This window comes from Vombatus ursinus, unplaced genomic scaffold (genome assembly GCF_900497805.2).
Source record: "Vombatus ursinus unplaced genomic scaffold, bare-nosed wombat genome assembly UNPS02007284.1, whole genome shotgun sequence".
In the NCBI taxonomy this organism is placed as follows: Eukaryota; Metazoa; Chordata; class Mammalia; order Diprotodontia; family Vombatidae; genus Vombatus; species Vombatus ursinus.
Genome location: NW_020947062.1, coordinates 18152570 through 18178304, shown reverse-complemented (window position 1 = coordinate 18178304; position 25735 = coordinate 18152570). Strand labels below are relative to the sequence as shown.

Here is a 25735-nt window from a genome sequence, read left to right as displayed (position 1 = left end):
CAATGCAAGTATGTGAGATCTTGCTGTTTTCCATTTGAATGTGTAAGTCATTCCATATCCCAAACAGCTAGGTAAATTAGTACTCAGGCTTGTCATCTACCTGCCTGCATAATCATGTGAAAGATTAAGTCCCTGAAATAGCTCCTTTCTGAATAATATGAGAACAATTTGGCAAAGATAAAAAAAGTTTGTGAAACAAAGATATGAAATCAGAAATATCTTCAGTTTAATTTGGGGAAGAGACTTTCAGTGCAATCAGTTTTCTTAGAGGGATATGACTCATGGACTAATGTGGAAATAACACCAGTTTTTACTATGTGTTCTGTAGTACAAATATGTTTTATTATAAACAACTTACTGACATGCACTGCTTTAGAATTAATTATTTAAGTATCCTCTCCCAAGTCTTTTATTATAATTGAAGTATAGTCAGCCTCTTATAAGTAAATTCATTTGTGTAACTATTGAACTCAGGGGTGGAAAGCTTCCACCTGGCAAGAGTTACTTATGTTTTCATATTCAGGATTGAATCCTCAATAGCATCTGATCCTCCTAAAGGAATTGGAACAAGAGTGGAAAATTTTAAGAAAGCAACAAGATCAGACAATCTTGCATGTCAAATGTAAATGATTCTAATGGGGCATGTAAAAACCTAAATTTTCTGAAGCTTCAAGCAAACTCTAGGTTCCGACTTTGATGTCCTTCCCCCCTATCCCCCACCAACCCACAGCTCTACTGTTAAGACCAGAACTCTAAGGTTTGAGCTGGTTTTAACAGTATTAACCAGTTACTGGAGAAGAGAAATTTGAGAGGCTGTGCTAACTTGTATTGAGATCTGTTTTGTAAAAGATTTTAGTGGGAACATGTGAGGAGTCTCTACAAGTAACTTGGAATCAGAAAAAAGAATTCTACTGAAGAGTTGCCCCTGAGGATATATTCCAGATTACTCCAAGAAAAGATGTTCCAGACACCAGACAACTACATGGGACATCTGGATTCCAAGATGAAATTTGCTAATTAAATGGACATTGGGGATGGGTTGATGATCATCACTGTACAAGTCTCCCTTTGACAAAAAGAGGAAAATTGAGAAAATCAAATTGTTCCGATCCCATTTTGTAATTGATTCTATTCTGTCACCCTCAATATGTTGTAAAACTGTCCAAGCCATGTTTATTTGTCTCTGAACCTAGATCAGAAACTCACCTAACCCATTAATCCCCAAATGCCCAAGCTCATTACTAAGGAGAAAACCAAAAATATTTACCAATCAGTAGTGATGCACTCTCTAGCTCCTCCTCCCTTTATCTGTTTTCTATAACTACCATGGAGATTTTGGAGGTTCTTAGCAAGGATCCACTGAACTGTCTGTTTTTAACCCAACCACAGAAAATTACAATAATATAATAATGGTAGCTACCTTGCATGGTTGTCATAAGGATTATATGAGATAAAATTTATACAAAGCACTTAGCACAGTGCCTGGTACATAGCAGATATTTAATACATGCTTGTTCTCTTCTCTCTCCTTCCAGTTATTTAGGTGTATAATCTTAGAGCCATTCTCAATTCCCCACTCTCCTTTGTCCCCTCCCCCCACTCCCATAACTAATAACTAATAACCAACTTCAACATTTCTACCTTTACAACATCTAATGCATACTTGTTCTTCTCTGCTCACATGACAACCACCCTTTTTAGGTCTTCACTGCCTCTCACCTGAGCCTCCTAATTGATCTCCCAGCCTCAAGTCTCTCTCTCTTCTGCCATGCATCATCCACAGAGCTGCCAAAGTGATATTCCTAAAGCACAGATCTGAGGAAGTTCATATAATAGGGAAGTTCAATGGCTCCCTTCTGGCTTTTAGGAAAAAAATGTAAATTCTTTTGTTTGGTATTTAAAACCCTTCACAATTTGGCTCCAATCTACCTTTCCAGGCTTATAATAAACACTCCCCTAAACACATTCTACATTCCAGCCAAAAAAAGGCTTCCTTGTAGGTTCCTCATATTCCATCTCTCATCTCCATGACTTAAATGCAAACTTCCTCCTCAGGGGATATCCAAGGCCATCTTCTTTATGAAGGCTTTCTGAATCTCCCCCAGCTACTAGTATATCACCCCAACCCTAAACCTTATCATTTTCACTTTGCATATTTTTTTAATTTTTTGTACTTTTATCTACTATATATGTTGTTGTTACCCCCTCCCTTACCACTGTAGAATATAAACACCTTGAGGGCACAGACTGTTTTGTTTTTATCTTTGCATCCCTAATGCTTGGTATGCAGTAGGCACTTAATCACTTAATAAAAGCCATTTGATTGACTGCTTCTTTTGGTACTCTGCAATGAAGTTTGTCCAGGTCTAAGGATGAACATGTTGAAGTTAACTAGGTGTTCTCTTACCATCCCTTCACTTATTTGAGATTTCACTTACGTATTAATCAATTCTGTAACATCATTAGTCCAAATATTCTCTTTGATACTAGTTCAATAATAAAATTCTGTGTTGTCAAGTAGCATAGGTCACATTTACATGATCTCAAACACCAGCCATCCCAGGATAAGTCTTTAATCTCTGCTTCCCTCAGCAGATGTGTCTGTGTTTAGACCAGCATGAGGGGAGGAGGCTTAAGTTTGGGTAAACTCAGTCAAAAGCCAAGAACACATTAATCAAGGGTCATGTCCCCAGGGGAATGAAAATGGCAATGCCAACAACCCAGCATACTCTATAACCAAATTTAGATTAGAAATTTATGTGCTAAGAAACTTATATTATTATAAAATCTATCAGAGTATGCGAGCATTCAACCAAAAACAAAACAAACAAAAACAACCACAAACTTAAAAAAACTGGTCATTCAATTTTTCCAAAAGAAAAAATCTATTGAATTCTATTTATTCCCCCATATTTTCTGATAGTTTTAGTCTTTAGTACATTTTCTTGAGTCAGTGTGGATTTTTGGCATGGGGAGGAGAGTATGGCAGACTAAAATGAACCTTTAGCAGACATTTCAAAATTAAGGCAATGCCTACCTACTCCCTCCGTTCATGAATATGTAATCTAGAAAGAAAGGAGGAGTTCTTATATAAATGTCTAACACATCTTAAAAAGGGGCTCAGCAAAGAGCACTATCTTACAAAAGGAAAGACCAGTGTCCCAAGAGTGAAGTATTTAGGATACTCTCTAGAAGTCTGGTTAAAAACCATAAAGTCTTCTCTAGGACAAATGATCTGCGCATTAATAGTTGTCATTCCTCTATATGGATTCATTCAATGAAAGAAACAATCTATCAATATGGAGAAGTTCAGTTCATCCATATAAAAACTGATATTTTAATAGGAGATGGGCTTTAATTGTTGTGCAACTGCCATCATTCTCTGATTTTTGCAAAAGAGGAGAGAAAGAACAACCCAACAATAATAACAAACAATATCAATTATGAACAAAATATCTGTGGCCAATCATCTTGAATTCGTGTGCTATGCTTATAAAGAGGAATGAGCAACGGTATGATGAGATCAGGGTAAATATATTTCCAATTAGTAGAAAAAAAATTCAAAGTACAGACCCTGGACAAAGTGAGGCTGCAACAAACTGTCATTGTGCAATGAACTGCACTCTTACACACTGAATGATGTGAGACTTAATTTTTTAAAACATGACAGGGCTGTAGTTACCAAAAAAAGAAAAAAAATACTATATGTGATCTGCTATTATTATAGAATAATCATGGAAACAATTAACAGGTAACTTGAATAATTAACTATCCTAAAATCAATTTTGGCAAAAATTAAATCCCTGGTTGTCAAACCACAAGTCCAAATCAAGTAAGTCTATATAAAATTACTTGATCTATTGTGATAATTATCTTCAAATTCAAATGTGGAAAAGGAAGGCTACTACTTATTCTTTTTTCCCCAGCAATCATTTTGGTTATGATGTCCATGGAGATTTTACCTGAAAGTCAACAGATCATACGTATGCTGGTTTGGGTTTTTAAGTCATTATAATCACTGTGAAACCTGCATGAAAAGAATGGGAAATGTCTGCAAAATGATCATTTAGAAAAAGGGCCTCAAAATGTTCCAAAGGAAGAACCTCCTTCACCCTGTGATTCTTCCTTACAATATCACCTCCCTTTCCAGGTAGATTTAAAGCCATCCTTGGGATAATATGGACATACAGTGTCATTCTTCTTTTTTCTCCAAGTTTGGGGAACATTTTTTACAGATCACACACCAAAGTTATCTAATACTTCTAAATAATTAGGACATATGAAATTTTCATACAAAATTGATTTAGTTCTCTAATTATACATATTATGAAACCAGAGGAAACAATGACTTGGAACTCTCAAACAGCAGAGTAGTGAATGAAGTAGACTTGAAGCTAGGAGATATAAATTCTAAGCTTGGCTCTGCCAGGGAAGTCCAAATCAGAACAAATCACAGCTTCTCTGGGCCTATTTCTTCTCAGGGGCTGCAATACATGATTTCTAAGGTTCCTTCCAGCTTTATAATTCTATGAAGCTTAAGAATTTACCTAAACATATTCTTTTCCATTTGTTCTCACAATAATCCTATGAAGCAGAAGCATCTAATATTAAAGAGATGGGGAAAAATGACGTAAAGGAAAGCAATTATTACTTAAAATGTGATCCACCTGGCAATCGAGCAAGGAACAGAAAGTAGTTACAATCATAAAACATTAGAGCTGGAAGAGATTAGAAGTTATCAAGTTCATATTCCTCATTTCAAAAGTAGAAACTGAAGCCCAGATTAGAAATTACCTGTCCAGGGACAATGGCATAATCAGAATTAGAATCCAGATCTTCTGGTAACTGATCCAAGGTTCCTCCCATTGTACCACGCTGCTTTCCCTTATGCTAACTGATTGCCAGGAAAGAATTAAACGACCTCTTTAGGACTTACCCTGAAAAAATCTCTTTTCTTTTTTCTTGAAGGTACAGACAATCCTAGTGTTTAAGTGAGATTACAGAACTCCAGAGGAAGGGATTATATCATTATTCCTCTCAATGTACAGTTCTGAAGACATTCCTGACTTAGGACATAAGTACGTCCATCCTTATGATGGCCTCCTTAATCACCTGAAATTTTTATCTATTAAACTATATAAAAGATATTCAAATAGAGAAAGGGCACAAGAGTGAAGACTTGGTTCATCTATCCCTTCTTGAAAGCAAGAAGTTATTTTTTCTACCTGGTCCCAAAATAGATAATTTTAAACAAGTAATCATCATCTGGTTAGTCCCAAGGAAATATGATCATAAACAAAATCGAAATGGAAAAAGTTTGCTAACCATATCACTTATATTTGGAAGCTTATTGTATAAGGAAGGAACCTAGTTTTCTGAAAACTAAGTTATCTTTAGACTCTCTACCCGATATCCTACCCCAATTCAGTTGCTGCCAGTAGGAAATAAAATATAAAAAGTTTTCCAGAGTAAATATTATCTCAAAATACTAATAAAACAGCATATGTAAAACTATGGCATTTTAATTCCACACTCTTTTATTTTTTTTTACTTCTACAGAAATTCTAGCCTTAGCACTAACATGGACTAATTAATGAAATACTCACAAATGCAATTTTACCAGTCTCTTTGCCTAGACTTTCCATATAAATAGACAAAGAATGTAAACTATTAAGAATTTACATTCATATTAATAATAAAACAAATTCAATGCTAACATAAAATAAAATATTTTTAAATCCCATCTTAGAGTGTCTTCCTTCTTTTAAGATTGAGCTGCAGACATAAACAGTTGAGACTGTTCCTGGTGCATTGGCTAGCTGTGTCGGAGATGTCCCTTTCTTTTTCATCCCTGATGAAATATCCTCCAATAGCCTTTTCCTTTCCAGAGCTCTCTGTGTCTTGAAAGGAATCTGCAGTCACTTTCCTGTTAATCACTAGTCCCTCCCTCGATAGGGTCCTTTCCCTAAATCTTCTAAATGTGGAAGTTATTTTCTTCCTGGTTGTGCTGTCATAATCTCTCCTGTTTCTAGTTTCCTCAGTGGCCTTCTCAATTCTGTCTGTTCTTCTGGCTGTACTGCCAGTAATCTGAAGGATTTTCTTTTGCAAATAAACCCCACCTATTCCGCAGTTTCGAGGGCCACTGGTCTTGGTGCTGGTCTCACTGGTAAGGCATGAGGAGGACCCATAAAGATGCAGCTGGCTGCCATGGTCAGATCTGATATTGCCAACTAGAAGGAAATATGCAAAAACTCTCACTTTTTCAATCTAATTTTTCTGACACCTATAAAGTACTATCATTTTTATTTAAGCTTAACACTAGATGAAGAATCAAGGAAGTTAGCAATCTACTATTATCCAAGTACTAGAGATACTTACTGCATTACTTGCATTAATTTTACTAAAATAATCAAAAGTCAGTACAATGTATAAGAAAAAAAATGCTTTGACTAAAATAAGGTGGTGCTTTTTTTGTTGTTGTTAAAAGCAAGTTAAACTAATGCAACCATTTAGAAAATAAAGATTCTCAGGAAACCAGAAGAAAATTAACTGAAATCATATGTCACAAGAGAAGTGCCTCTTGAAAACTTCAGTAAAAAAAATTTGACAAGGACCCTTAAGTAAAGCCTCAGAGAAACTTTTCACATACATATATAGTCCTTTTAAACTGGGTCTTGGGAATAATAGAATACCATAGGTTTTTGCTACTATTTCTTTAAAATTACTTTTAGAAAAAAATTTGAGAAGAGATTCTCAAAAGTAATCGTTGACTGTGTAGAAAACTATACTACCCAATAGGGCAAAATTCTGTACATGGATATAAAAAGTGAAACTAATCTTTGGTTGGAAATTAATTTTGTGGAAGTGGATAGAATATGATTATATTAGATTTACATTAAGGAATTACCTCAAAATAATCTCTTCACATTAGCTCAAAATAATCTCTTCCCATCTCCATGAGATTAAACGCAACCTTGGTTCATACCAATCTATAAAAATCATACTCAACTACAGACCATGGAAAGGTATGTGAAATAAATTTAGAACCAGGTTCTGAGCACCATAATGGTGAGAGCACGGTTTTCCACAAGGAAGAAGAGAAAAGGAAGGATTTTTTTTTTTACCTCACGGTCAGGGTGATATTGCTTACTGGTTTGTTTTGGGTTTTTTTAAATTGGTTTTCTTTGTAAATCAATTTATTTTTTCTTATGCCCTTAAAAACATTCTTCTGAGAAGAAGTCCATAGGTTTCAATACCAAAGGCATCTTCAAAACAAAAAAAGTTAAGAATCTCTCCACTAGACCAATTTCCCTTCAAAAAATTGTCCCAAAGCAGTCATAGCCTACTAGGTGAGGAGAAACTTAAGAGCAAGGCCCCCAATATCTCTAACATAACAATAAAACAAAATAGCAATATTTATATTGTACCATGATCCTATTTTACAGAAAAAGTGCTCGGTACACATTATCTAATTTCATTGACAGTGTTGACTGGATGACTTTCAATACCCATAGGCAGTTCTTTTGCCTAAGTATATATAAATATCATGTGTCTTGAAGGGGTGCAGCAAGAGTCACAGGTGTGTGATGCACATAGACATACATGCACATACACACACAGATAATGTCATTTACAATCCAATGAATGCAGTTTCTACTAGAAACCACCAACTCTCAATTATTAAGCTGAACAATGAAAAAGTTCTTAGATTAAAAAAATGTTATAACTCAAAAGAATGTCAATTAACCAATAACTTTTTGCGTTTAAGACTACAGATTCAGTAGTTATTAAACTTGTGCACATTTGTGAATATATTTATCAAAAGTAGTGTTACTGGGGCAGCTAGGCGGCACAGTGGATAGAGCACCAGCCCTGAAGTCAGGAGGACCTGAGTTCAAATCCGGCCTCAGACCAAACACTTGATACTTACTAGCTGTGTGACCCTGGGCATGTCACTTAACCCCAACTGCCTTAAAAAAAAAAAAGTGGTGTTATTTTAAATTTTGTAAACTAATTTAACACTTTAAAGTGGTAGATAGCTAAAAATCAACTTATTTTTATTTTTATTTATTTTATTTTTATATTAAAATTTATTTTTTTATTTTGTAGTAATCTAAAAACATAATTTTATTAGTGAAAGTACTACTATTTTTATTTCTCCAGGTCCGTGTTTATAAGTAATTCAATGGGATAATGTGACTGATAAAAGCATCAAGAAACAATATGTATCAAAATAACCAGAAGTCTGGGCTGAATTCTCTTATTTCAATTAAGTTGTGAATGGTCACAATTAGGACTTTATTTTTTTTTAGGATGGTGGTGGTTATAGTAATGAAACTTAGGAAGGATTTTTTAAAACACTTTAGGCTTTATATAAACAAGTATAAGATTTAACCTTTAATATTAAAAGTTATACTTCTTCACTAAAAACCTGTGAGCATCAATTCCTCTTATTGGAACAGTTCTATGGGAAAATATATTTGAGGTTTATTAACAAAAGATGTATTTCATGAGATTTTGCCCCACCTTTGCGAGGAGAACCTTGAGGAGATGCAGGAGGGCTAGAATGCAAAGATGATACCATTGATAAAGTATCTTCTGCTAGTTTCTTACCACTCACTTCTTCAAACATTCCTGAAATTTTTTGTGGTACACTTGTACCTAAAATGAAAACAAAAGAATGACATGAGTAAAACTATCCAATTTTTATTATTTATATTTATCTGAACAACTAAAACCATAATGCAGAAGGACTATTACAGTCAAGTGAAATGTGTTAATGACAAAGGACAACGAATGGTTTGGTAATGGTATACAGAGATTTTCATCTCTAGGCTTCCAATTCAAATTCAGGCTACGTCAGCAGTACCCACAACCTGGCAACTTTTTCTTTTCTGGTAGCCCAAGGGAAAGAAATTTGGTAATCTCAGAACAAAGACTCATAAACAAGACAACCAACCACCTGCCATACACTGCACTCCTCACAAATGTGTCACTGTTCAGTAGTCTTAGCAGAGAAAGAATGAATCCCAATAACAAGGTTCTAGTTCTCCTCTTCCTTCTACCAGTACAGAGATATGTTAGCCATAAAGTGTGGGAAACGCACTGAAACTACTTGTAATGTTATGTTCTATGTACGTATGAACAAAGGAGACTACAGAGCTGTCAATGCAGCCCCTCTCATGAACACTAAATTCGTACTGAAGGAAAAAATTACACAACAACAAAAAATAAATTTGCAGAAAATTAGTGTGTAGCTGGCAGAGTGAAAGGGTGAGGAGGACACATTCCCTTTCCCTACTCCCCAGAGTATCCTAAGAAGGTAAAGGAAGGAGTGAATGTCTAATATTAGTGTTCCTTATTCAATTTCCATGTGGAAGAACTCTGGAAATGAAGTGGAGGTTCCCATTTAATGGAGCAGGAAAATATCATGGGACCAGGACAGGATGTTTGCCCTCTGTATTAAACTCCAATGTGGATCACAGGACTTAAAGAAAAGAGGAACCTTGAAGATCAAAAGGTCCAGAAAGATTAAGTAACCTAAGGTCACACAAATATAAGGAGCAAAGCCTGAGTTTGACCCAGGTCCTAATTCCAAAGTCCAAACTCTACTACATACCACGTTACCTCCCTATTAATGTTTTTTCATATCTAGGTAGCAGGATGTGATTAGTGTTTCAGGATTTGCAAATTACACAGGAGTAAAATTAAGTGAATAGACTCTGATGTATTTGTGTCAAAAAAGATCACTATATTTTGTGTCTCATTGCTATATAAACTTGTCACATTATTTTACTACCTGACTCTGTATGCTTCTCACTTAGCAGCTGTGGGAAGCAGTACATGAACAATGATCAGAAATAAGCCAAACTATAGATCTAATGAGTGTAGCCCATTCTTTAAAAAACACATGCTTCCAAATTTCAATCCTGTAAGTTCACAGGATTTAGAGCTAGAAGGGACCACAGGTCATCGAGTTTCTTTGATCTTTCCCTCTCATTTGACAAATGAAGAAACTAAGGTCCCGAGAAAGAGGAAAGTAAACTTTTTCATCTCATTTGAACTGCTTTGATTAGTATTCAGTGAATCAAGTTCTTGACTCTTAACCCAAGTAGATGAGAATGGCAAGCATTCAGTACGACACATGCATTAAAAATTTAATCAATGTATGAATTGTTAACACCATAATTTATTCTTCACATTTAGAGTAGAAACAGGTATAATGATGGTAAATCATTACATAGAGTTTCAGCTCATTAGTATTCTATTGATTTTTAGATTTACAAGGACTTCAATTTCTGAATTAGAATGGTGAAAGTTTCAAAGATATAGTATGAAGGAAGATAGAAGCTCTCATTAAGGAGCATACAGTAGATCTGTTCTACTCATTGAAATAAAACTAATTCACAAATTATGCAACCATAGAAATTACAGTTTAGATACATCATTTTTAGCATTTAAGTAAACAGCAGCTTAACCTCTCAGGTTTAAGAGATTTCAGTGTTAACTATGTATACTCACCAAATGCAATGTGTTCTTTTGTTGGACACTTTTTCCTGATGGGGTACAAATTAACAGCAGGAACTTGAAGGACTTGGCTCACTCTGTTGGGCTGATGCAGATGGGCTTTTGTGATTTGACCAACTGATCTCAAGGGCACTGGGGACATTTCTGATGATTTTGCTGATCGTCTTTCACTTAAATTCTTGGTCACTGTGATGGATAAATAGAAGTAAGTCACCTTGTATTTTATTCGACAGAACTATTACAGTCCCACTTAAGACAATAATTACTTTTAAAAATGGTTTATATTTTGGAACAAGCATATTAGATCAGAAGTAGAATCACAGAATCTCAAAGTTGGACGTAACCCCAGATGCCACAAAGCCCAACTTAAAAAAAAGAATCCCCTCGACAATAGTTTGTAGGTTAACAATGTAGAAACATTCCCCATGTGATACTGTGATCTAGATCTATGAAAGCATACTACTAGGTGACACAATGTAACAGGGGACACTGGTCCATATTCAGATCTTCCCATCTGCATCTTAGGTTATCACAAAGAAACTTGAGTTACAACTTATTAATAACATTATTTCAAAGTGCTATTGGTAGTGAAATATTATGAAGGCTATATTTATAGGTTAACTGTCTCAAAAAGAGTTTAACTTAAAATATAAAATAAAACATAGCTTCATTTTTACATTTTTTTTCAGGAATCACCACAACAGAAAATAATTTATGGAACTTTTTGTATAATATTTTAAAACTGTGATTAAAGTTGAAAAAATGTGAAATGTCTAAGTTTCACTATTTTCATCATCCCAGTATAGGGAAAATAATCCATTCTTTCAGAGGTGTCTCTGGTCTTTCATTGTGATACAATGGATATAGTTCAGATAATACTAATAAAGATTCAGCTTCAGGATAATCCATACTTCCTTTCTTTACCTTGTTTCAAATGCCAAACCAACAGCATTGATGAGTTACTCACAATGTGTATAAGATATGGATTACAAGAACTATACTGGACTATAGTGGCAAATTATTTTGAAAGTCTACAAACCGTTTTTTATAGTAGCAAAAAAATGGGGAAAATTGAGTGCCCGTCCCCTAAAGAATGTTTTTGCAAACTGTGGCATATGAATATAATTTTATTCTTTACATGACTATGATGAATTCAGAGCATGGGAACACTTGTATGAACTGAAACAAAGTGAGAAACCAGAATCAAAAAAGTATACAAAATGACCGTAATAATTTAAATGAAAAGAACACTAACACACTAAAAGAAAAAAATTCAGATTCAAAGCAATCACCAATATTGGTTAAAAAGTAAATATAGTTTCCTCCTCTCAGTAAAGAGGCAACAGAATATAGGTAAGAAATTTCAGATGCAGACATGTGGTTTTTTTTTCTTTGTTAAAAGAGATGGCTCCATGGGGAAGGGTGAGGCAGAGTGGGGTTGGGAATAGTATTAGGAAGTGATTGTGGTATAAAATCAATAAATAAACATTTAAGTTCCTATGTGCCAAGCAGTAGTTAGGTGGCACAGTGGGTAGAGTGCCAGGCCTGAAGTCAGGAAGACATCTTCCTGAGTTCAAATCCAGCTTCAGATACTTACGAGCTGTGGGACCCTAAGCAAGTCACTTAACCCTATATGCCTCAGTTTCCTCATCTGCAAAATGAATTGGAGAAGGAAATGGCAAACCATTCCAGTATCTTTGACAAGAAAAGCCCAAATGGGGTCATGAAGAGCTGGACACAACTGTAAATGACTAAACAACAACAAAATGTGCCAAGCACTGTACTAAGTGTTGGGAATACAAAGAGAGGCAAAAGATTTCCCTCAAGACAAAAAGCACCAATAAAACTTTTTTTTTAAAAGAAGAGGAAGAAAAGGACATTTCTTCTACTCTCTTTCCTCCAGCCCTTCTGGAACTGTTTTTTTTTTTTTTAAAGTACCTATATGTTGTTGCAGGCTACAAAAGCAAAACTAGTATGGTAAGCTTATCTCTCAAAATTCTGTCGACCTAGTCACGTGATGATCTTGATGGCACGTGTTTACAATACTCAAGAACTATTTCCTTATGTTTCTCAAAATAAATTACTAAGACCTCTCTAAACAAACAAAAATAAAAAAAGAAAAGAAAAAAAACCCTTTTCCTCAACAGAACTGCCATTTTGCTATAAAAGACAAATAATTCACCTTGGAATATTCTGCTTTATTTGCTGAGGTCAATTCAACTGTTTAGAGAAAGGCTATGGTAACTATCACTCATGCCAGGAATTAGAAAGCTATAGGCCAGGGAAATTTCAAAAGAGCTGTCACTGAACCCAAAGTGGCATCCCCTTCTATTCCTAATTTTGGAAAATCTTGATTGCCTAATTATATGTTCGTAGTTTAAATCTTAAGGTTCTCTCTCTTCCTTCTCAATGCTAATCAACTCATTACTTTATTGTCACACCCATATTTTATTTACATCTTTTGAGACTTTATTTATGAAAAAACTCAAGAGACTAACTGTAAAGAAAGTGACTTAACCAGGGTCATATAGCTAATATGTGTCTGAAGCAGCATTTTAATGCATTTCTTCCTGACTTCAAGTCCGTTCCCTTTATGTATTGCATCCTGTTAATAAATGTAATTCAGCGTGCCCAAATGTTGTGAAAAACATTGATTTGGTACATTTTTTTCATTTTGATGTTTAGTAGGTACCCTGTACATATTTTTATGTTTCAGTTTTCTTTTTCATCAGAATATAACTTCAGTCATGGAACTCATAGTTCACCAGTAATCTCTGACCCTTGCACCACTCCTTCTGATTGGAGAGTGGAGGGCTCCTCCCAGAACCTCCTTGTAAGATGGGGGTCCAGAACAGTCATCTTTTTATTTCCCACCCAGTGCTACACTACTCTGGACTTCTCCACCATGCCAGCTACCAGGTACTTTCTCTTCCCTGCCTTATGCCCACACATTTTCAATTTTCTTTTACATGTTGTCTTCCTCCTTAAAATGCAAGGTCCTGGATGGCAGGGGCTTCTCTCATTTTGCTTAGATTTGTATTCCCAGTGCTTATTAGCATGGTGCCTACGCTTCATAAATGCTGACTGACTGACTGACATCTATAAAATGAGTGGACTGTTCTCAATGACACACATACACACACCCCACTATACAATTTCCCCATAATGCTCCAGGATAAAACTGGGAGTTGGAAGAGCAATGGCTACAGGAATCATAACACTGTCCAAGTGCAGAATGACTGAATGAAAGCTACTGTTCCAAGTTTCTGCCTGTTCAAAAAAGAAGTCGTGCAGTAAGCTGCACAGAATAACAGGAAGAAATAATGAATGATCTGCTAAAGACCTATTGGAGAAAAATAATTTTTCAATGTTCTTTTTTCCCCCTAAACTCTTAAATATAGTTAAGGGCACAAAGTCTTCCCAATCACTAACAAAGTCCTTTTAGTATTTTCCAGAGTACCTCAAAAATAAATCATCTCGGTGTGGTTTACATGGAATAACATTCTTAGTGTTCAAGTCAGTGGAATAAAGGTCGGTTCTTCCCATTGTCCTGGTGCTACAGAAACGTACAAGGCAGGCACTGCTACTTACAAGTATTATATGCAGGCTCCCACTGTAGGGACATTATCTGGAACTTTTCCTCATCAGTTTCCACATTAAGGTTGGCAAGATACTGCTTTACTTTCCTGGCCATCTGAGCATCCTCATACAACTTCTTGGCATTCAGCAATGAGCTTCGGCGGGCCCGTTTTTTGTGAGCACCTCCCTGAACGTCCAGCATGTTTGAATTTGTGCTGCCCTGACTCAACGACCTACAGAAAGATAACAGATGAAAAATAGTTTTTTCAACAAACTTTTTAAGTGAGAGATCAGTCTAAGATGCTGGCATAGGTTAATTCAATCCCTTCAGTTAATGCTATTGCATGCTGATGCTAATGAGTTAAAGGGTAAATAGCATTAATATAACAATAAATTTCTTAAAATGGCTAGATGATGTGTCATTGTTCTGAATTAAGAAAAAGGTTATACAGAAAAATGCAGAATTCACAAAAATGAGGTAAAAACTAGCTATGAATGAGGTAATGTGTTTCTGACTGTGTCTATCCTGTGACTTTGGCACAGATGCTAGAAGGCAGCAGGAAAGGCCATCTCAGCTGACACCCCCCTACCCTGACTCTAGCCTAAATCTAGAAGGTCCAGTTAGACTCTAGGAAGGTAGGCTAAATTAGCTCCTTCCCTCACTCACCACTGTCATGTATGTGGTAGAGTAAATAGAGGGCTGGGTTGGAGTAAGAAAGGCCTGAGTTCAAATCCTGTTCCACATACTAGCTATGCAACTGGGGCAAATCAATGAACTACTTTCAGCCTCAGTTACCTCACCTGTAAAAAGATAACTTCTAATTCTAAATCTATGATCACAATAGGTTCATGTTGTAGAAGTGACAGGAAGGCTATGGCATGTCAAGAAAATAAATAAGAATACATAAACCAGTGACCCTAGTTGCTAATACAGTAACTGCGTTTCACTCTCTCCCCAGATTCACTGGGAATTAAACATATAGTATATAAGGCCATGTTTACAACTGGCGACATCTGTACAGGATCCATTAATGGTAAGTAAGGTTAAGCACAAATGCAGTGGTCCCCAGAGGCAGTGGGAGATCCTCGGCTACAAAAAATTCCCACTACCATGACCATCCCCCTGCCCCCCACCCCACTGTGGAACTGGTCTTTGCCTTCTACCTATCTTATCTTAATTCTTCTGAATGGTACAAGGCAGAACAGTCTAGGGCAGGGACAACAGCAGCAGCAGCTTATTCACTCTAATTCTCCCTTTGTAACTCTTGTCCATAATGTTTTCTGCTACAATTTGGGAAGAAAACAATTTCAATGTCTGTGAATCCTGTTCTTGCTAGTGAAATTCCAATTACAAAATGGTTAACTTTTGGACTCATTTATTTCAAAAGAATTTGCACTGCATGGACAACTGAATGGTGGCCACATAGAATAAAAATTCTAGCAACCATCAACTTCTATAAATATACAAGTGTATAAATATACACTAGTGGAAAAATCATCTATCTAATGGTGATTTCTTTACTCAATAATCTCATTACTCAAAGACACCAGAAAACTCTCCTTGAATATAATAAAATGAAAAAGTCTTAAATCAAGTACTTGTATTTGGGAACACTTTTTAGGAAAATACTCTGATACGCTAAAGACAGTAACTAATGCTGACAAATATACTTTTAATATAACCGTTCAATGGAAGAAACAGAAAAAGGACTGAGAATATAGACCATTTACACACAACAGGTAACTGGCAAAAATTATGATCAGAACAATCTTCTTGGCACAGGGACAGAAATACTTCACAAGGGAAGTCAGAAAAGACAAAACATAACATGGGAAAAACATATGAAGGCACAGCAAACATGACAAGTATGTTCAGTCAAGGGTTAGGACCACAGAAAGAAAAGCAAAGATTACCAAAAAAAAACCAAATGAAAGCCAGAAACAGGATAGAAAGCCTTCTTCAGATTAAGCAAAGGCCTTGACTTAGAAAAAATAAGAATGGAATTTCAAGTATGCCCATTCATAAGATCACAGGACCTTAAATGCTGTAAGCAATTGTTGTAACTTCACGCTCTTTTCTCATTATCCTTTACTCATCTATGGAAGGTCATTACAAAGGTAACAAATCCTTATGTAAAATGTTAGCACTAAATGATTCCCTATAGATCTAAACTAATCCAAATATCCTTAAACATAATTGATTCTTCTCCCTTTACCCATAGACATAACTATGCCTATATGTGGCTATATGGGTGTACACATTTTGGTATACTGACATGCTCATATATGCATAGTTGAATATATAGTGATTCGTATACTATGACAGCATATGTGTGATTATTTCTACAGTACGTATATTCAGATGGAGCACAGGTATGAGTAACATGAAGGGGCAAGATTTATTGACATTTCTGTCTCTTTACTTCAACAGAATCATAAGATTTTATAATTGAGAGGGAATTAGAGAATATCTAGACCAACAACTTTATCTTACAGGTGAAGAAAAAGGAAAGGAGGGTAAAAAGGAAGGGAGGGAAATTGAGAGAGAGGAGAGGAAGATAAAGGAGAGAGGGGCAAAAGGAGGGATTAAGAAGGAGGTGATGAGGGAGGAAAGTACACAAGAAGGGGAAGGGAGGAAGAAGTGAATGAAGAGTGAAAGGGAAGGAGGAAGATGGAAGGAGAAGAAAAGGAAGATGAAGGGAGAGTAAAGAAGGGGAAAGGGAAGAGGAGAAGAGGGAAGGACGGAAAGGAAATAAGGAGAAAGAGAGGGAAAGAAAATGGGGGAGAGGGAAAAGAAAGGAAGAGGGAGGTTAAAAGTAGCCCAGATGAACTACAGCCTCAGGTACTGAAAGAATGGGCAGACAGGACTGCCTAACTGATACCTGAAAGACCATGGAAAATGGGAGAGGCACAAGAATGGAGAAGAGCAATTAAAGACTTAAAAAAAAAAGAAGTGAACAGAGTTTGTAGGCTACAGACAAATGAGCTTGACTTTTATTCCTGGGGAAACAGTAGAAAGGATTATTAATAGAATGGATTGTAAGCATCCAGAATGGGAAGTGGTGATTACAAAAAAGATCCAACATGGCTTCATCACGAACAAGTCATGCTACACTAACCTTACTTTCCTCTTCTGATAGGATAACCAAACCAGTAGATGAGGGGGATACTACTGATATAGTTAACTTCAGTTTTATAAAAACTTCTGAAAACATATCTCAAATTATTTTTCTGGACAAGACAGAACAACACTATAGACTAGATTAGAATACAGTAAGATACATTCAGAACTGGCTGATTGTCCAACACAAGCAATAACTATTAATGATTCAATGTCAAATAGAGGTGTTTAATTCTTTGCACTTGAATCCCCAGTGCTTGGCAAACAGTAAGCACTTAAGAAATGTTTGTTGGCTGATGTATTAGGAAGAGACCTCTAGTGAATTAGCCCAGGTATACCTGGCTTTGTGCTGTTTAACATTTTTATCAGTGAGTTGGATAAAAGTATGTAATAAATTCATGGAATGCTCATCAAATTTATGGATGATACAAAACTAAGGGATGACCTAACACACTGAATGACAGAAACAAGATCCAAAAAGATCCTCATAAGAGAAACCATGGGAGAAAGATTTCATTACAGATAACAGTCAAGTCTTGTATTTGGATACAAAAAAGTCAATTTCCTAAGTAAAAGATGGAAGAGGCACAGTTACCTAGCAGTTCTGAAAAAGACCTAGGGACCTGGATGAATGGCAAGCTCAATGAGTCAGCAATGTGATGTTGGGTTGCATCAAGGCTAGCATGGCTTTTGGAAATAAGGAGATGAGAATTCTACCATGTTATACTTTCACCAGACTTTACCCAGAGTATTGTGTTTAGTTACAGGAATGACAGTTTAAGGATACTGATCAACTAAATAAAGAGCATGGGAGAACCACCAGGATAGTGAAGGACCGTGACGCCAGAATATAAGATGATCAATTGAAAGAACTAGGCATGTTTTAACCTGCAAATGACTTAGAAAAGACATTACAAATGTCATTAAATATCTGAAAGGCTGCTATGGAGAAGGGAATAGATTTGCTCTACCGGGCCCCAGAGGGAAAACCAAAAAACAATAGGAAGAAGATGCAAAGGGGCTATTTAAGGTTTGATGTCCAGAAAAATGTCATATATTAGAGCTGTCTGAAAGTGGAATGAGATGCTTTGAGAGGCGGTGGGTTCTCTTTCCTTTGGAGGTCTTCAAGCAAAGGCTTGAAGCAAGCCAATGTCACTGGTCACAGATGTTTCATGGATAGGTTGTCTAGATTGCAGATGAAGTGCCTTTCAACTCCCTAGTTCTGTGATCCTTTGAGTTGCTCGACTGCTTTAGTGGTTTCTTCACACAATGTTCTATACACTAAAGAAATCATTTGCTAGGATCCTTTGCCCACAAAAAAAGTAACTATCCATCGAAGAGAATTTTTACAAATGTGCACTTTAAAAATGCTTTAAAGCTTTATTATTTTTACTATGTTAACTACAGTTTAATTGTATTAAACCAAATATAGAAGAAAATTGACCACAAGGGCTTAATTGAATAAATCTTATTGAACTCAAGAGCTTTGACTATGTCACATGCCAGACTCCCAACCTTTAGTGCTATAACTCACTACCATATGTTTGATTTAATGATACACCCCTATGTTTCTTATAACTGCAAAAATATTTAATTTAAAATGAATCATTTAAAAGTATATGTTAGGATTTGTGGGATACGCTTTTAGATAACTGCTGCCTGGGGTTAAAAAAAAAAGCACCTTTCAAAAGGTTTTCATTCTAATTACTCTTTATCTCTTTAAATATGGTTCTTTGAAATTCATCTACTTTCATTAAATTTGTCATGGTCATAAATATAGACCTTAAGAACCTCCTGAACAAAGGTGCTCTCTATGATGTAGGAGACTGACATGGAAACTTAAGAGGAAAACAGGGAGCTTCATTACCACTTTTGTGTCCTTTAAGGAAAGGGCATTTATCCAAAATGCAGAATTATAAGGTTAATACAATGCATGCTGTTTTATACGCATGCACTAATGAGAAGGATGCAATATGTTAAGGGTTGCATAACTTTTATCTTAATTGCATTCATCTCTACACTTACCCCAAACTCCTCCACCTCTTCTTCCTGTAAGCAAGACCCATAAACATTCAAGCACGTGTTTGAATAGGAAAGCACAGGAGAAAGATCATAGATCAGAGTCAGAGAAACTATCCAGACAGAAGAGAAAAGAAAATTTTAACAGGAAAAAAAACTATTTCCTACTAGTGAAATAAATGGTTTCAATGGAACACAAGGGTAGGGGGGATAAGGTGGAATGATGATTTACAACACGTAGAGAACATAAAACACACAGTATTTAACATTCATAAATTTGGGGACCAATACTTGGCAATGAACTCAAGCAAAAGTTCATGTTTTCAAAAAAGTTAGAAAAAACAATATTTGAATATGATAGACTTTAAATGTCAATATTTTCTTGTTCTGAGGTACATCATTCATAATTCATAACAGACATCATAATATTTAGAGAGACATTATAGTGGTAGAAACTACACAGAGGCTTCAGAATTTCATTTTTAAGTTAAAAATCTTCTCTTCAACGTATTTTGCAATCAAGTACAACCAATAAATTCCTCAAACTTGGGACTGCTGGAGGTGGGGCACAAGGAATTATTTAAAGTCTATGATGTGCTTAGCACTGTGCTAGGCACTTTTTAGGAATATTATCTCATTTGTTCCTTTCAACAACTCTGTGAAGTAGATGCTATTCTTATCCTAACTTTACAGTTGAGGAAACTGAGGCAGAGGATAAATGACTTGCCCAAGGTCATATAGCTAGTTAAGTGTCCAAAGGTGGATTTGAACTCAGATCTTCCTTACTTCTGGCCCAATACAATCAAGTGTTTTTAAAACCACAGTTCAGGAGCTTTAATTTGCAAATGAAATAAAAGAGTTTACGGGGCCAAAAACTGGAAGTTTTGACCACTCAAATCAAATCATTTGGACTTTGTACATGTTAACACTTAAAACAGTCTGGTAAGGTATGGCTACCAAATAAAGTGGTTCCAAAAGGATCACAAATAATTATCCATCAAAGTATCTTATTTTGTGTTTTAAGTACCTTCTCTTGTACCATCCCCATGACATTCTTCATCTCCACTCCCCACCCCTTCAGCCTCATTCAGCTAAGTCTGTCTTTACTGTCTTGCACATGATCATTTCTGCAGTTCTCAAGTCTGTTCCCAGCTAGGCCCATTGCTGAATCATTCTTTGTAATCACAGCAGTCTGCTTCTTAACAGCTAGAACTACAATCACATCCCCTGCTTAAGGAGACTCCGCAGCACACAAGCACAGAGAATGCAGAGTCATTGGACAATAGTCCAAGAAGAGCAATTTGATGACTCTCCTCATTGACCCAACAGTCTTAGAAGAAGGAAGGCCAGAATGAAATGTGTACTGATTTTTAAAACACAAAAGTGTTATTTATTTTTAAAAAGGCAAAAGAGGATAAACCAAAAAAGAAAAATTGATTAACATGACCATGTCTGCCTCAAATTTAATTTTCGTGGCTTAGGTGATTTCTGTTCCAATTTGAGATCCAGGGCCTGAGTGAGAAACTTGACTAAGGCCATAAATGTACACTAACTGACCTACTTAATAGCGTAAGTCCTACCAAACAAAATTCAATGACTCCTTTAAACACATGCATAATTTTTTTAAAAATTTAAAAAATAATTTTTAAAAAAACTTCTGCAAGGTTTTTGGAAAGAGTCCATATAAATTAGTCAATGGGTACTTATAAATTCTATGAAACTTTTATTTATTTTGGTTAAGTGTATAATCAAAAATGCTCACTATTGATTATGAAATCTGCTGTTCATCAAGTATCCCTAAGTTTCATCAAGTATCCTAAAGAAGCAGCAACAAATATTGAACAATATCACTACAACTTAAGAAACTGCATATATTTTACAAAAGTAAAGAGGCTTTGAAATTTTTAAATGTAGAAGAAACATAAAAAAATACACAAATATTGACTGAGGCTTTGCACACCAGGTTAAAACAAGATAACATTATGAAGTTTTTCTTAAGAACCCCAGAAAAGATGATTTTTAAAAATTATGGCAGTTTCTGTGTGACCCTGGGCAAGTCACTTAACTCCGATTGCCTCACCCCCCCCAAAAAAATATTATGGCAGTTTGCCCGAACTGAAAATTAATGATAATTCTATTTAAAACAAAAACTATACAAAACCCTGTGTCTTGATCTTAATTCACCCAACGTAATGTTTACATTCAACTCTATACCTTTGTCGGAACATTACAGCTGGATCCATGTTAGCAGAAGTCATTCGGACAACTTGACGGATTTCTTTGGCAATCATTCTTAGTTTCTCAAAGTTTACTAAACCATCTACCTTGGAATCATTTCCTACAAAATGAAAGCAGTTTTAGGAAGGTGGGGAGAGCTAGATACACTTTATCAAGTTTGGACAAAAGTTAAGTATTTAGAAGGTGTATCATATTCTTCCTTAATGTACCAGACAGCCTTTAAAAGGGCAAAAACTTCTAAAACTTACCTAAGCCTATTTCTAGGTGGTAACTTGTTAGAGCAGAAGGTATGGCATTAAAATTAAAAAAACAAAAAACAAACAAAAAACTTCTTATGTGGCTTGAGGAGTCCATTTACTTATTTTATAGTCATTTCACGTGCTAGGCTTCAAGAGATAATATCTATTATCTGTCTTGTGCTTAAGTTAATATTGAATGGTAGGTCAGACATCTGCATCAGCTCTTTCAAGCAACTGAGCTATGCTGCAGGCTCATGCAGTAAACCAGGCCATCTTGTAAGTATATTTCTTAATCATTCATACAGCTCAGTCCTATTCTCTGCAGCACTGAATGTTTCTGATCAAAAGAGTTGAATGATACTTCCAAAGGAGCCTATTTTAATAAAAGAGAATAATTAAGCACTGGGAGATTTGAGATCAATGGAAGTATTAAGAAGAGACCATCAAGTCTGTTAGCAAATTTAAACCAAAACACCAGAGTAAAGGGGTAGAGGCGGGTGGAAGAGAGTGAAACTAATAAATATAGGAAATGCAGAGTCCAATGGCATAGTTCTCTGGTGGTCCAGTTTGGAGGGTAATTACGTTCATAGTACTATGCTAAACTTACTTTGTAAATAGTCTAGTTTCTGAATAGTATAATTACTAAAACTAGAAAAATCTGTGCTTCATACAACTGATGTTATCACATTTGATTCTTGGGACCACTTAGAGCTATTTTGCCGAAATGAGGAAAATAATTCTGAATACTATTTCTTCATTTGGAAAATGATGAAAAAGGAAGTGGGAGAAAACCCCAAGTAAGTTAACATACCTTATTACAGTGCTTGGACTGGAAGAAATATCAAATTAGTATTTTAGTGAGTTCTGAAGCTAAGAGACTGAGGACACTTTAAACCCAATCTTAGAATGAAAAGACTGCATGTGCACATGTTGAAAATGAACTTTTTCCATTATCTATACCAGTACTTATTTCAATTATGGAAAACCTCCAGGAAAGTCTTTATATATATGGTGGAATGGAAACAGAATTTCTCAAAACATTATTTGGTAATGCAGTGTTATTAGAAACTTTTTATGGTTGAAATACCTTCATGTAGAAATGTAATATCCTTTTTGACAACAGGAAAGAGTGGAATAATCGGAGGTTGCATGCTTTGACTACTAAGGACATTTCGATACTTCGCCATGTTTCTGGATGGATCAAAAAGATCTTGAAGATCTCGAAGGTGTTTTTCATATTTGCTCGGCAGTTTCTCCCAAGTACCTCTGAGTCTTGCAACAGATGCAAGGTTCAGACCACTGTAAATAATTAATAAACAATCATTAAAAGTAAACATCTTAATGACAACTAATATTTTATAAAAGATAAAAGGTAAAATTTCGACAAGATTTAGCAGTAAACAAGCTATTTGCCTACAACTTATCAACTTATCATCATCATAACTGTATTCTTAACTTAGAAAGAAAAAAATGATGATAGGACTGTGAAGGCAGTTCTAATCACAGAACTAACATTTAACTCAAAATAAAATTTTCTATCCCTAAAATGTTTTAGCAGTAGCTAAACTGCAAATGATGACCCAAAGGGCATGGAAAAGTACATGGTACAAGTAGGTTGCAGCCTATTATCAATAATGCTTGTGCTTAATAAGTGGAATAAAATATCATATCTATGTCATGTGTGATACAGGAAGAATGTACATTGGTCATGTGAGGAAGAGATAACAACTAATAGACAACCTAAATGCTACCTTGATATTCCCTTCATGTCTTAAAAGACCTTCAGTACCTTGGGTAGGGCTATCTAGGATTTACAGAAAGAGAGACAAGCATCACACAAGGTGGTATGTCCAGGAATAGCATCATACTTCTGTAGAGGGATTTTTCATATTAAAGAGATGATGGAAATAAGTTATCTAAATAATTTCATAGGAGGTAGGCTATATTTGAAGTAGAATCTAATAAAAAAATTTAATGGGTTATAATAATGCTACGGCAAGTCCGAGACAAAGTAGTTATCAAGAAGGTAGTCTGGCAGAAATCAGATTCAGACCAGCATCTCATATCGTATATCTAAATAAATTATAAATAAATGAGTAACCTTAATGTAAAAGGTTGTCATTAAAAAAAAAAATTAGAGAAAGTATCTTTCATATTTATGGTTTGAAGAGATAAACAAACAAGGTATAGAAGAGATCACAAAAGAAAAAATGGCAAATTTTGGTTATTATGAAATTGAAAAACTTTTGCACAAAATCAATTTAAGTAGAAAAAGAAAAGAAAATGCTGATAAGAAAATTTTCACTTCAAGTATCTCTGATATTAAGTTTGATACCTAAGATACGGAGGTAGTTGATAAAAATATATAAAATCAAGAGTCATTCACCAATAAATTAAGTGGTCAAGGCATATGAACAGCCATCAAAAGAAGAAATACAAAATGTCAAAATCCAGAGAGGCAGCATGGTGAAGTGAGTATAGAAGGAACCAGACATAAGAGATTGCCTATACTGTAGTGGAGTGTATTATTGGAAAACAACACCAAACGTGTCAGTTCCCAAAATCATTGTGTATTTAATTAACGCCTTGTCTATGAAAACATTGTATCCCTTCAAAACAATGTAAACCCCTTGAGGGCAACAACTGTCTCACTTTCACATTTGTATCCCTAATTCCTCACACAGTGACTAACACATAGGCACTTAATAAAAAAAAAAAAAAAACTCATTGATTGACTAAGCTTAGAATGAAGAAGGGAGAAAATGTGTCCCAGCTCATCTTAAAGACTAATCCCTCTCTTTCCCTGTACTCTAAGGTCCTGTCACTTGCAGTATCTTAAACTAATTTTGTTACTACATTAATCCTCCTCTAGAAATCTTTTATGCTCTCCCTCACCAATAACCTGTTTGCCTCCAAACATACAGATAGCATTCTCTGCTTCTAGGTTCAGTTCTCTAGCTTGTCCTATCTAGTTACTAAGATTATTAATGGATAGAGCCTTGGATCTGGAGTCAGGAAGCCCTGAGTTCAAATCCATCTTTAGACACTTAACTGGCTGTGTGACCCTGAGAAAGTTTATTTATCACTCATTCTGCCAAATATACACATTACATTTTTTAAAAATGCAAATGCTAGATGTATTAACACATAAATTTGTATAAATACATTGTATAAATGTTTCATGTGTTAACACAAATTTGTACCCACAATATCTTGCATATTAATACATAATAAATGCATACATGACTAAATGACTCAATAAATTTTTACTGAAGGAAGGAATCATTGGTTAAAGTACTTGCAAAATATCCCATTATGCTCTGACTTTAATGTAATGTCCATATTTTAATAAGTCTAACATACTGTTAATTATATGTCACTGTAGTTAGGTCTAGCTCCCTAATGAGATTATATACTCCCTAAAGGAAAGACCATGTTTATACTGCTCCATACTAACTGTAGTTAATAAACTTAGTATATGCTTTAGACACACCTAGTGATTGGCGGATCCAATAGAAAAGATCTCCAAACTGTTTAAAAATATGCCTTATCATTTGAACAATAATATCAATATGTAACAATTCAATGAGAACAAATTTTTCTTATCCTGACAAGTACATAAAAATTTGGATCATTAAAAAAGATATGTTACTATGTTTCTTATATATTTTCCAGGATAGTTTTACTTTTTGGCTGAATTATCTCACAACCTGCCTGCTAAAGCTCTAGCTAAATCATTATTTATGAATAATATATGCTATATTCATCTATATTAGAGGATAGCAGAGATATAGTCATCTATATTAGAAGACTGCTGTGAGCACCAAATGAGATAATATATGGAAAAGTTTTTATAAATCTTAAGGTACTATACAAATAGCGTGTAAAAAAAGAATATTCTTCCTTAACAAAAATTTCTTCACAAGTTAAAAAATTAGTTTTCCACTTTAATAATCTGCCTTCTTTCCCAAGCTAGATTGTACTTAATTACCTCGCTCTTCACTGCTTCAAC

At 35.2% G+C, this 25735-nt stretch overlaps 1 protein-coding gene across 5 annotated transcripts in view; it reads right to left on the bottom strand.

Annotated features, from left to right (window-relative positions):
* The window catches only part of RAPGEF6 (Rap guanine nucleotide exchange factor 6), a 222343-nt gene that overhangs the window by 17147 nt on the left and 179461 nt on the right, over positions 1-25735 (bottom strand). For 2 of the 5 annotated variants that reach the window (XM_027849145.1, XM_027849147.1), the window contains exons 20-26: positions 22811-23022; positions 21461-21584; positions 19253-19276; positions 14119-14339; positions 10522-10713; positions 8527-8661; positions 6120-6230 (exon numbers count right to left, since the gene is read on the bottom strand). In XM_027849145.1, coding sequence (XP_027704946.1) covers positions 6120-6230; positions 8527-8661; positions 10522-10713; positions 14119-14339; positions 19253-19276; positions 21461-21584; positions 22811-23022 — 1019 coding nt within the window. The remainder of the gene's footprint in view (positions 1-6119; positions 6231-8526; positions 8662-10521; positions 10714-14118; positions 14340-19252; positions 19277-21460; positions 21585-22810; positions 23023-25735) is intronic. The other 3 variants (XM_027849148.1, XM_027849146.1, XM_027849149.1) reach the window with 3 other exon arrangements.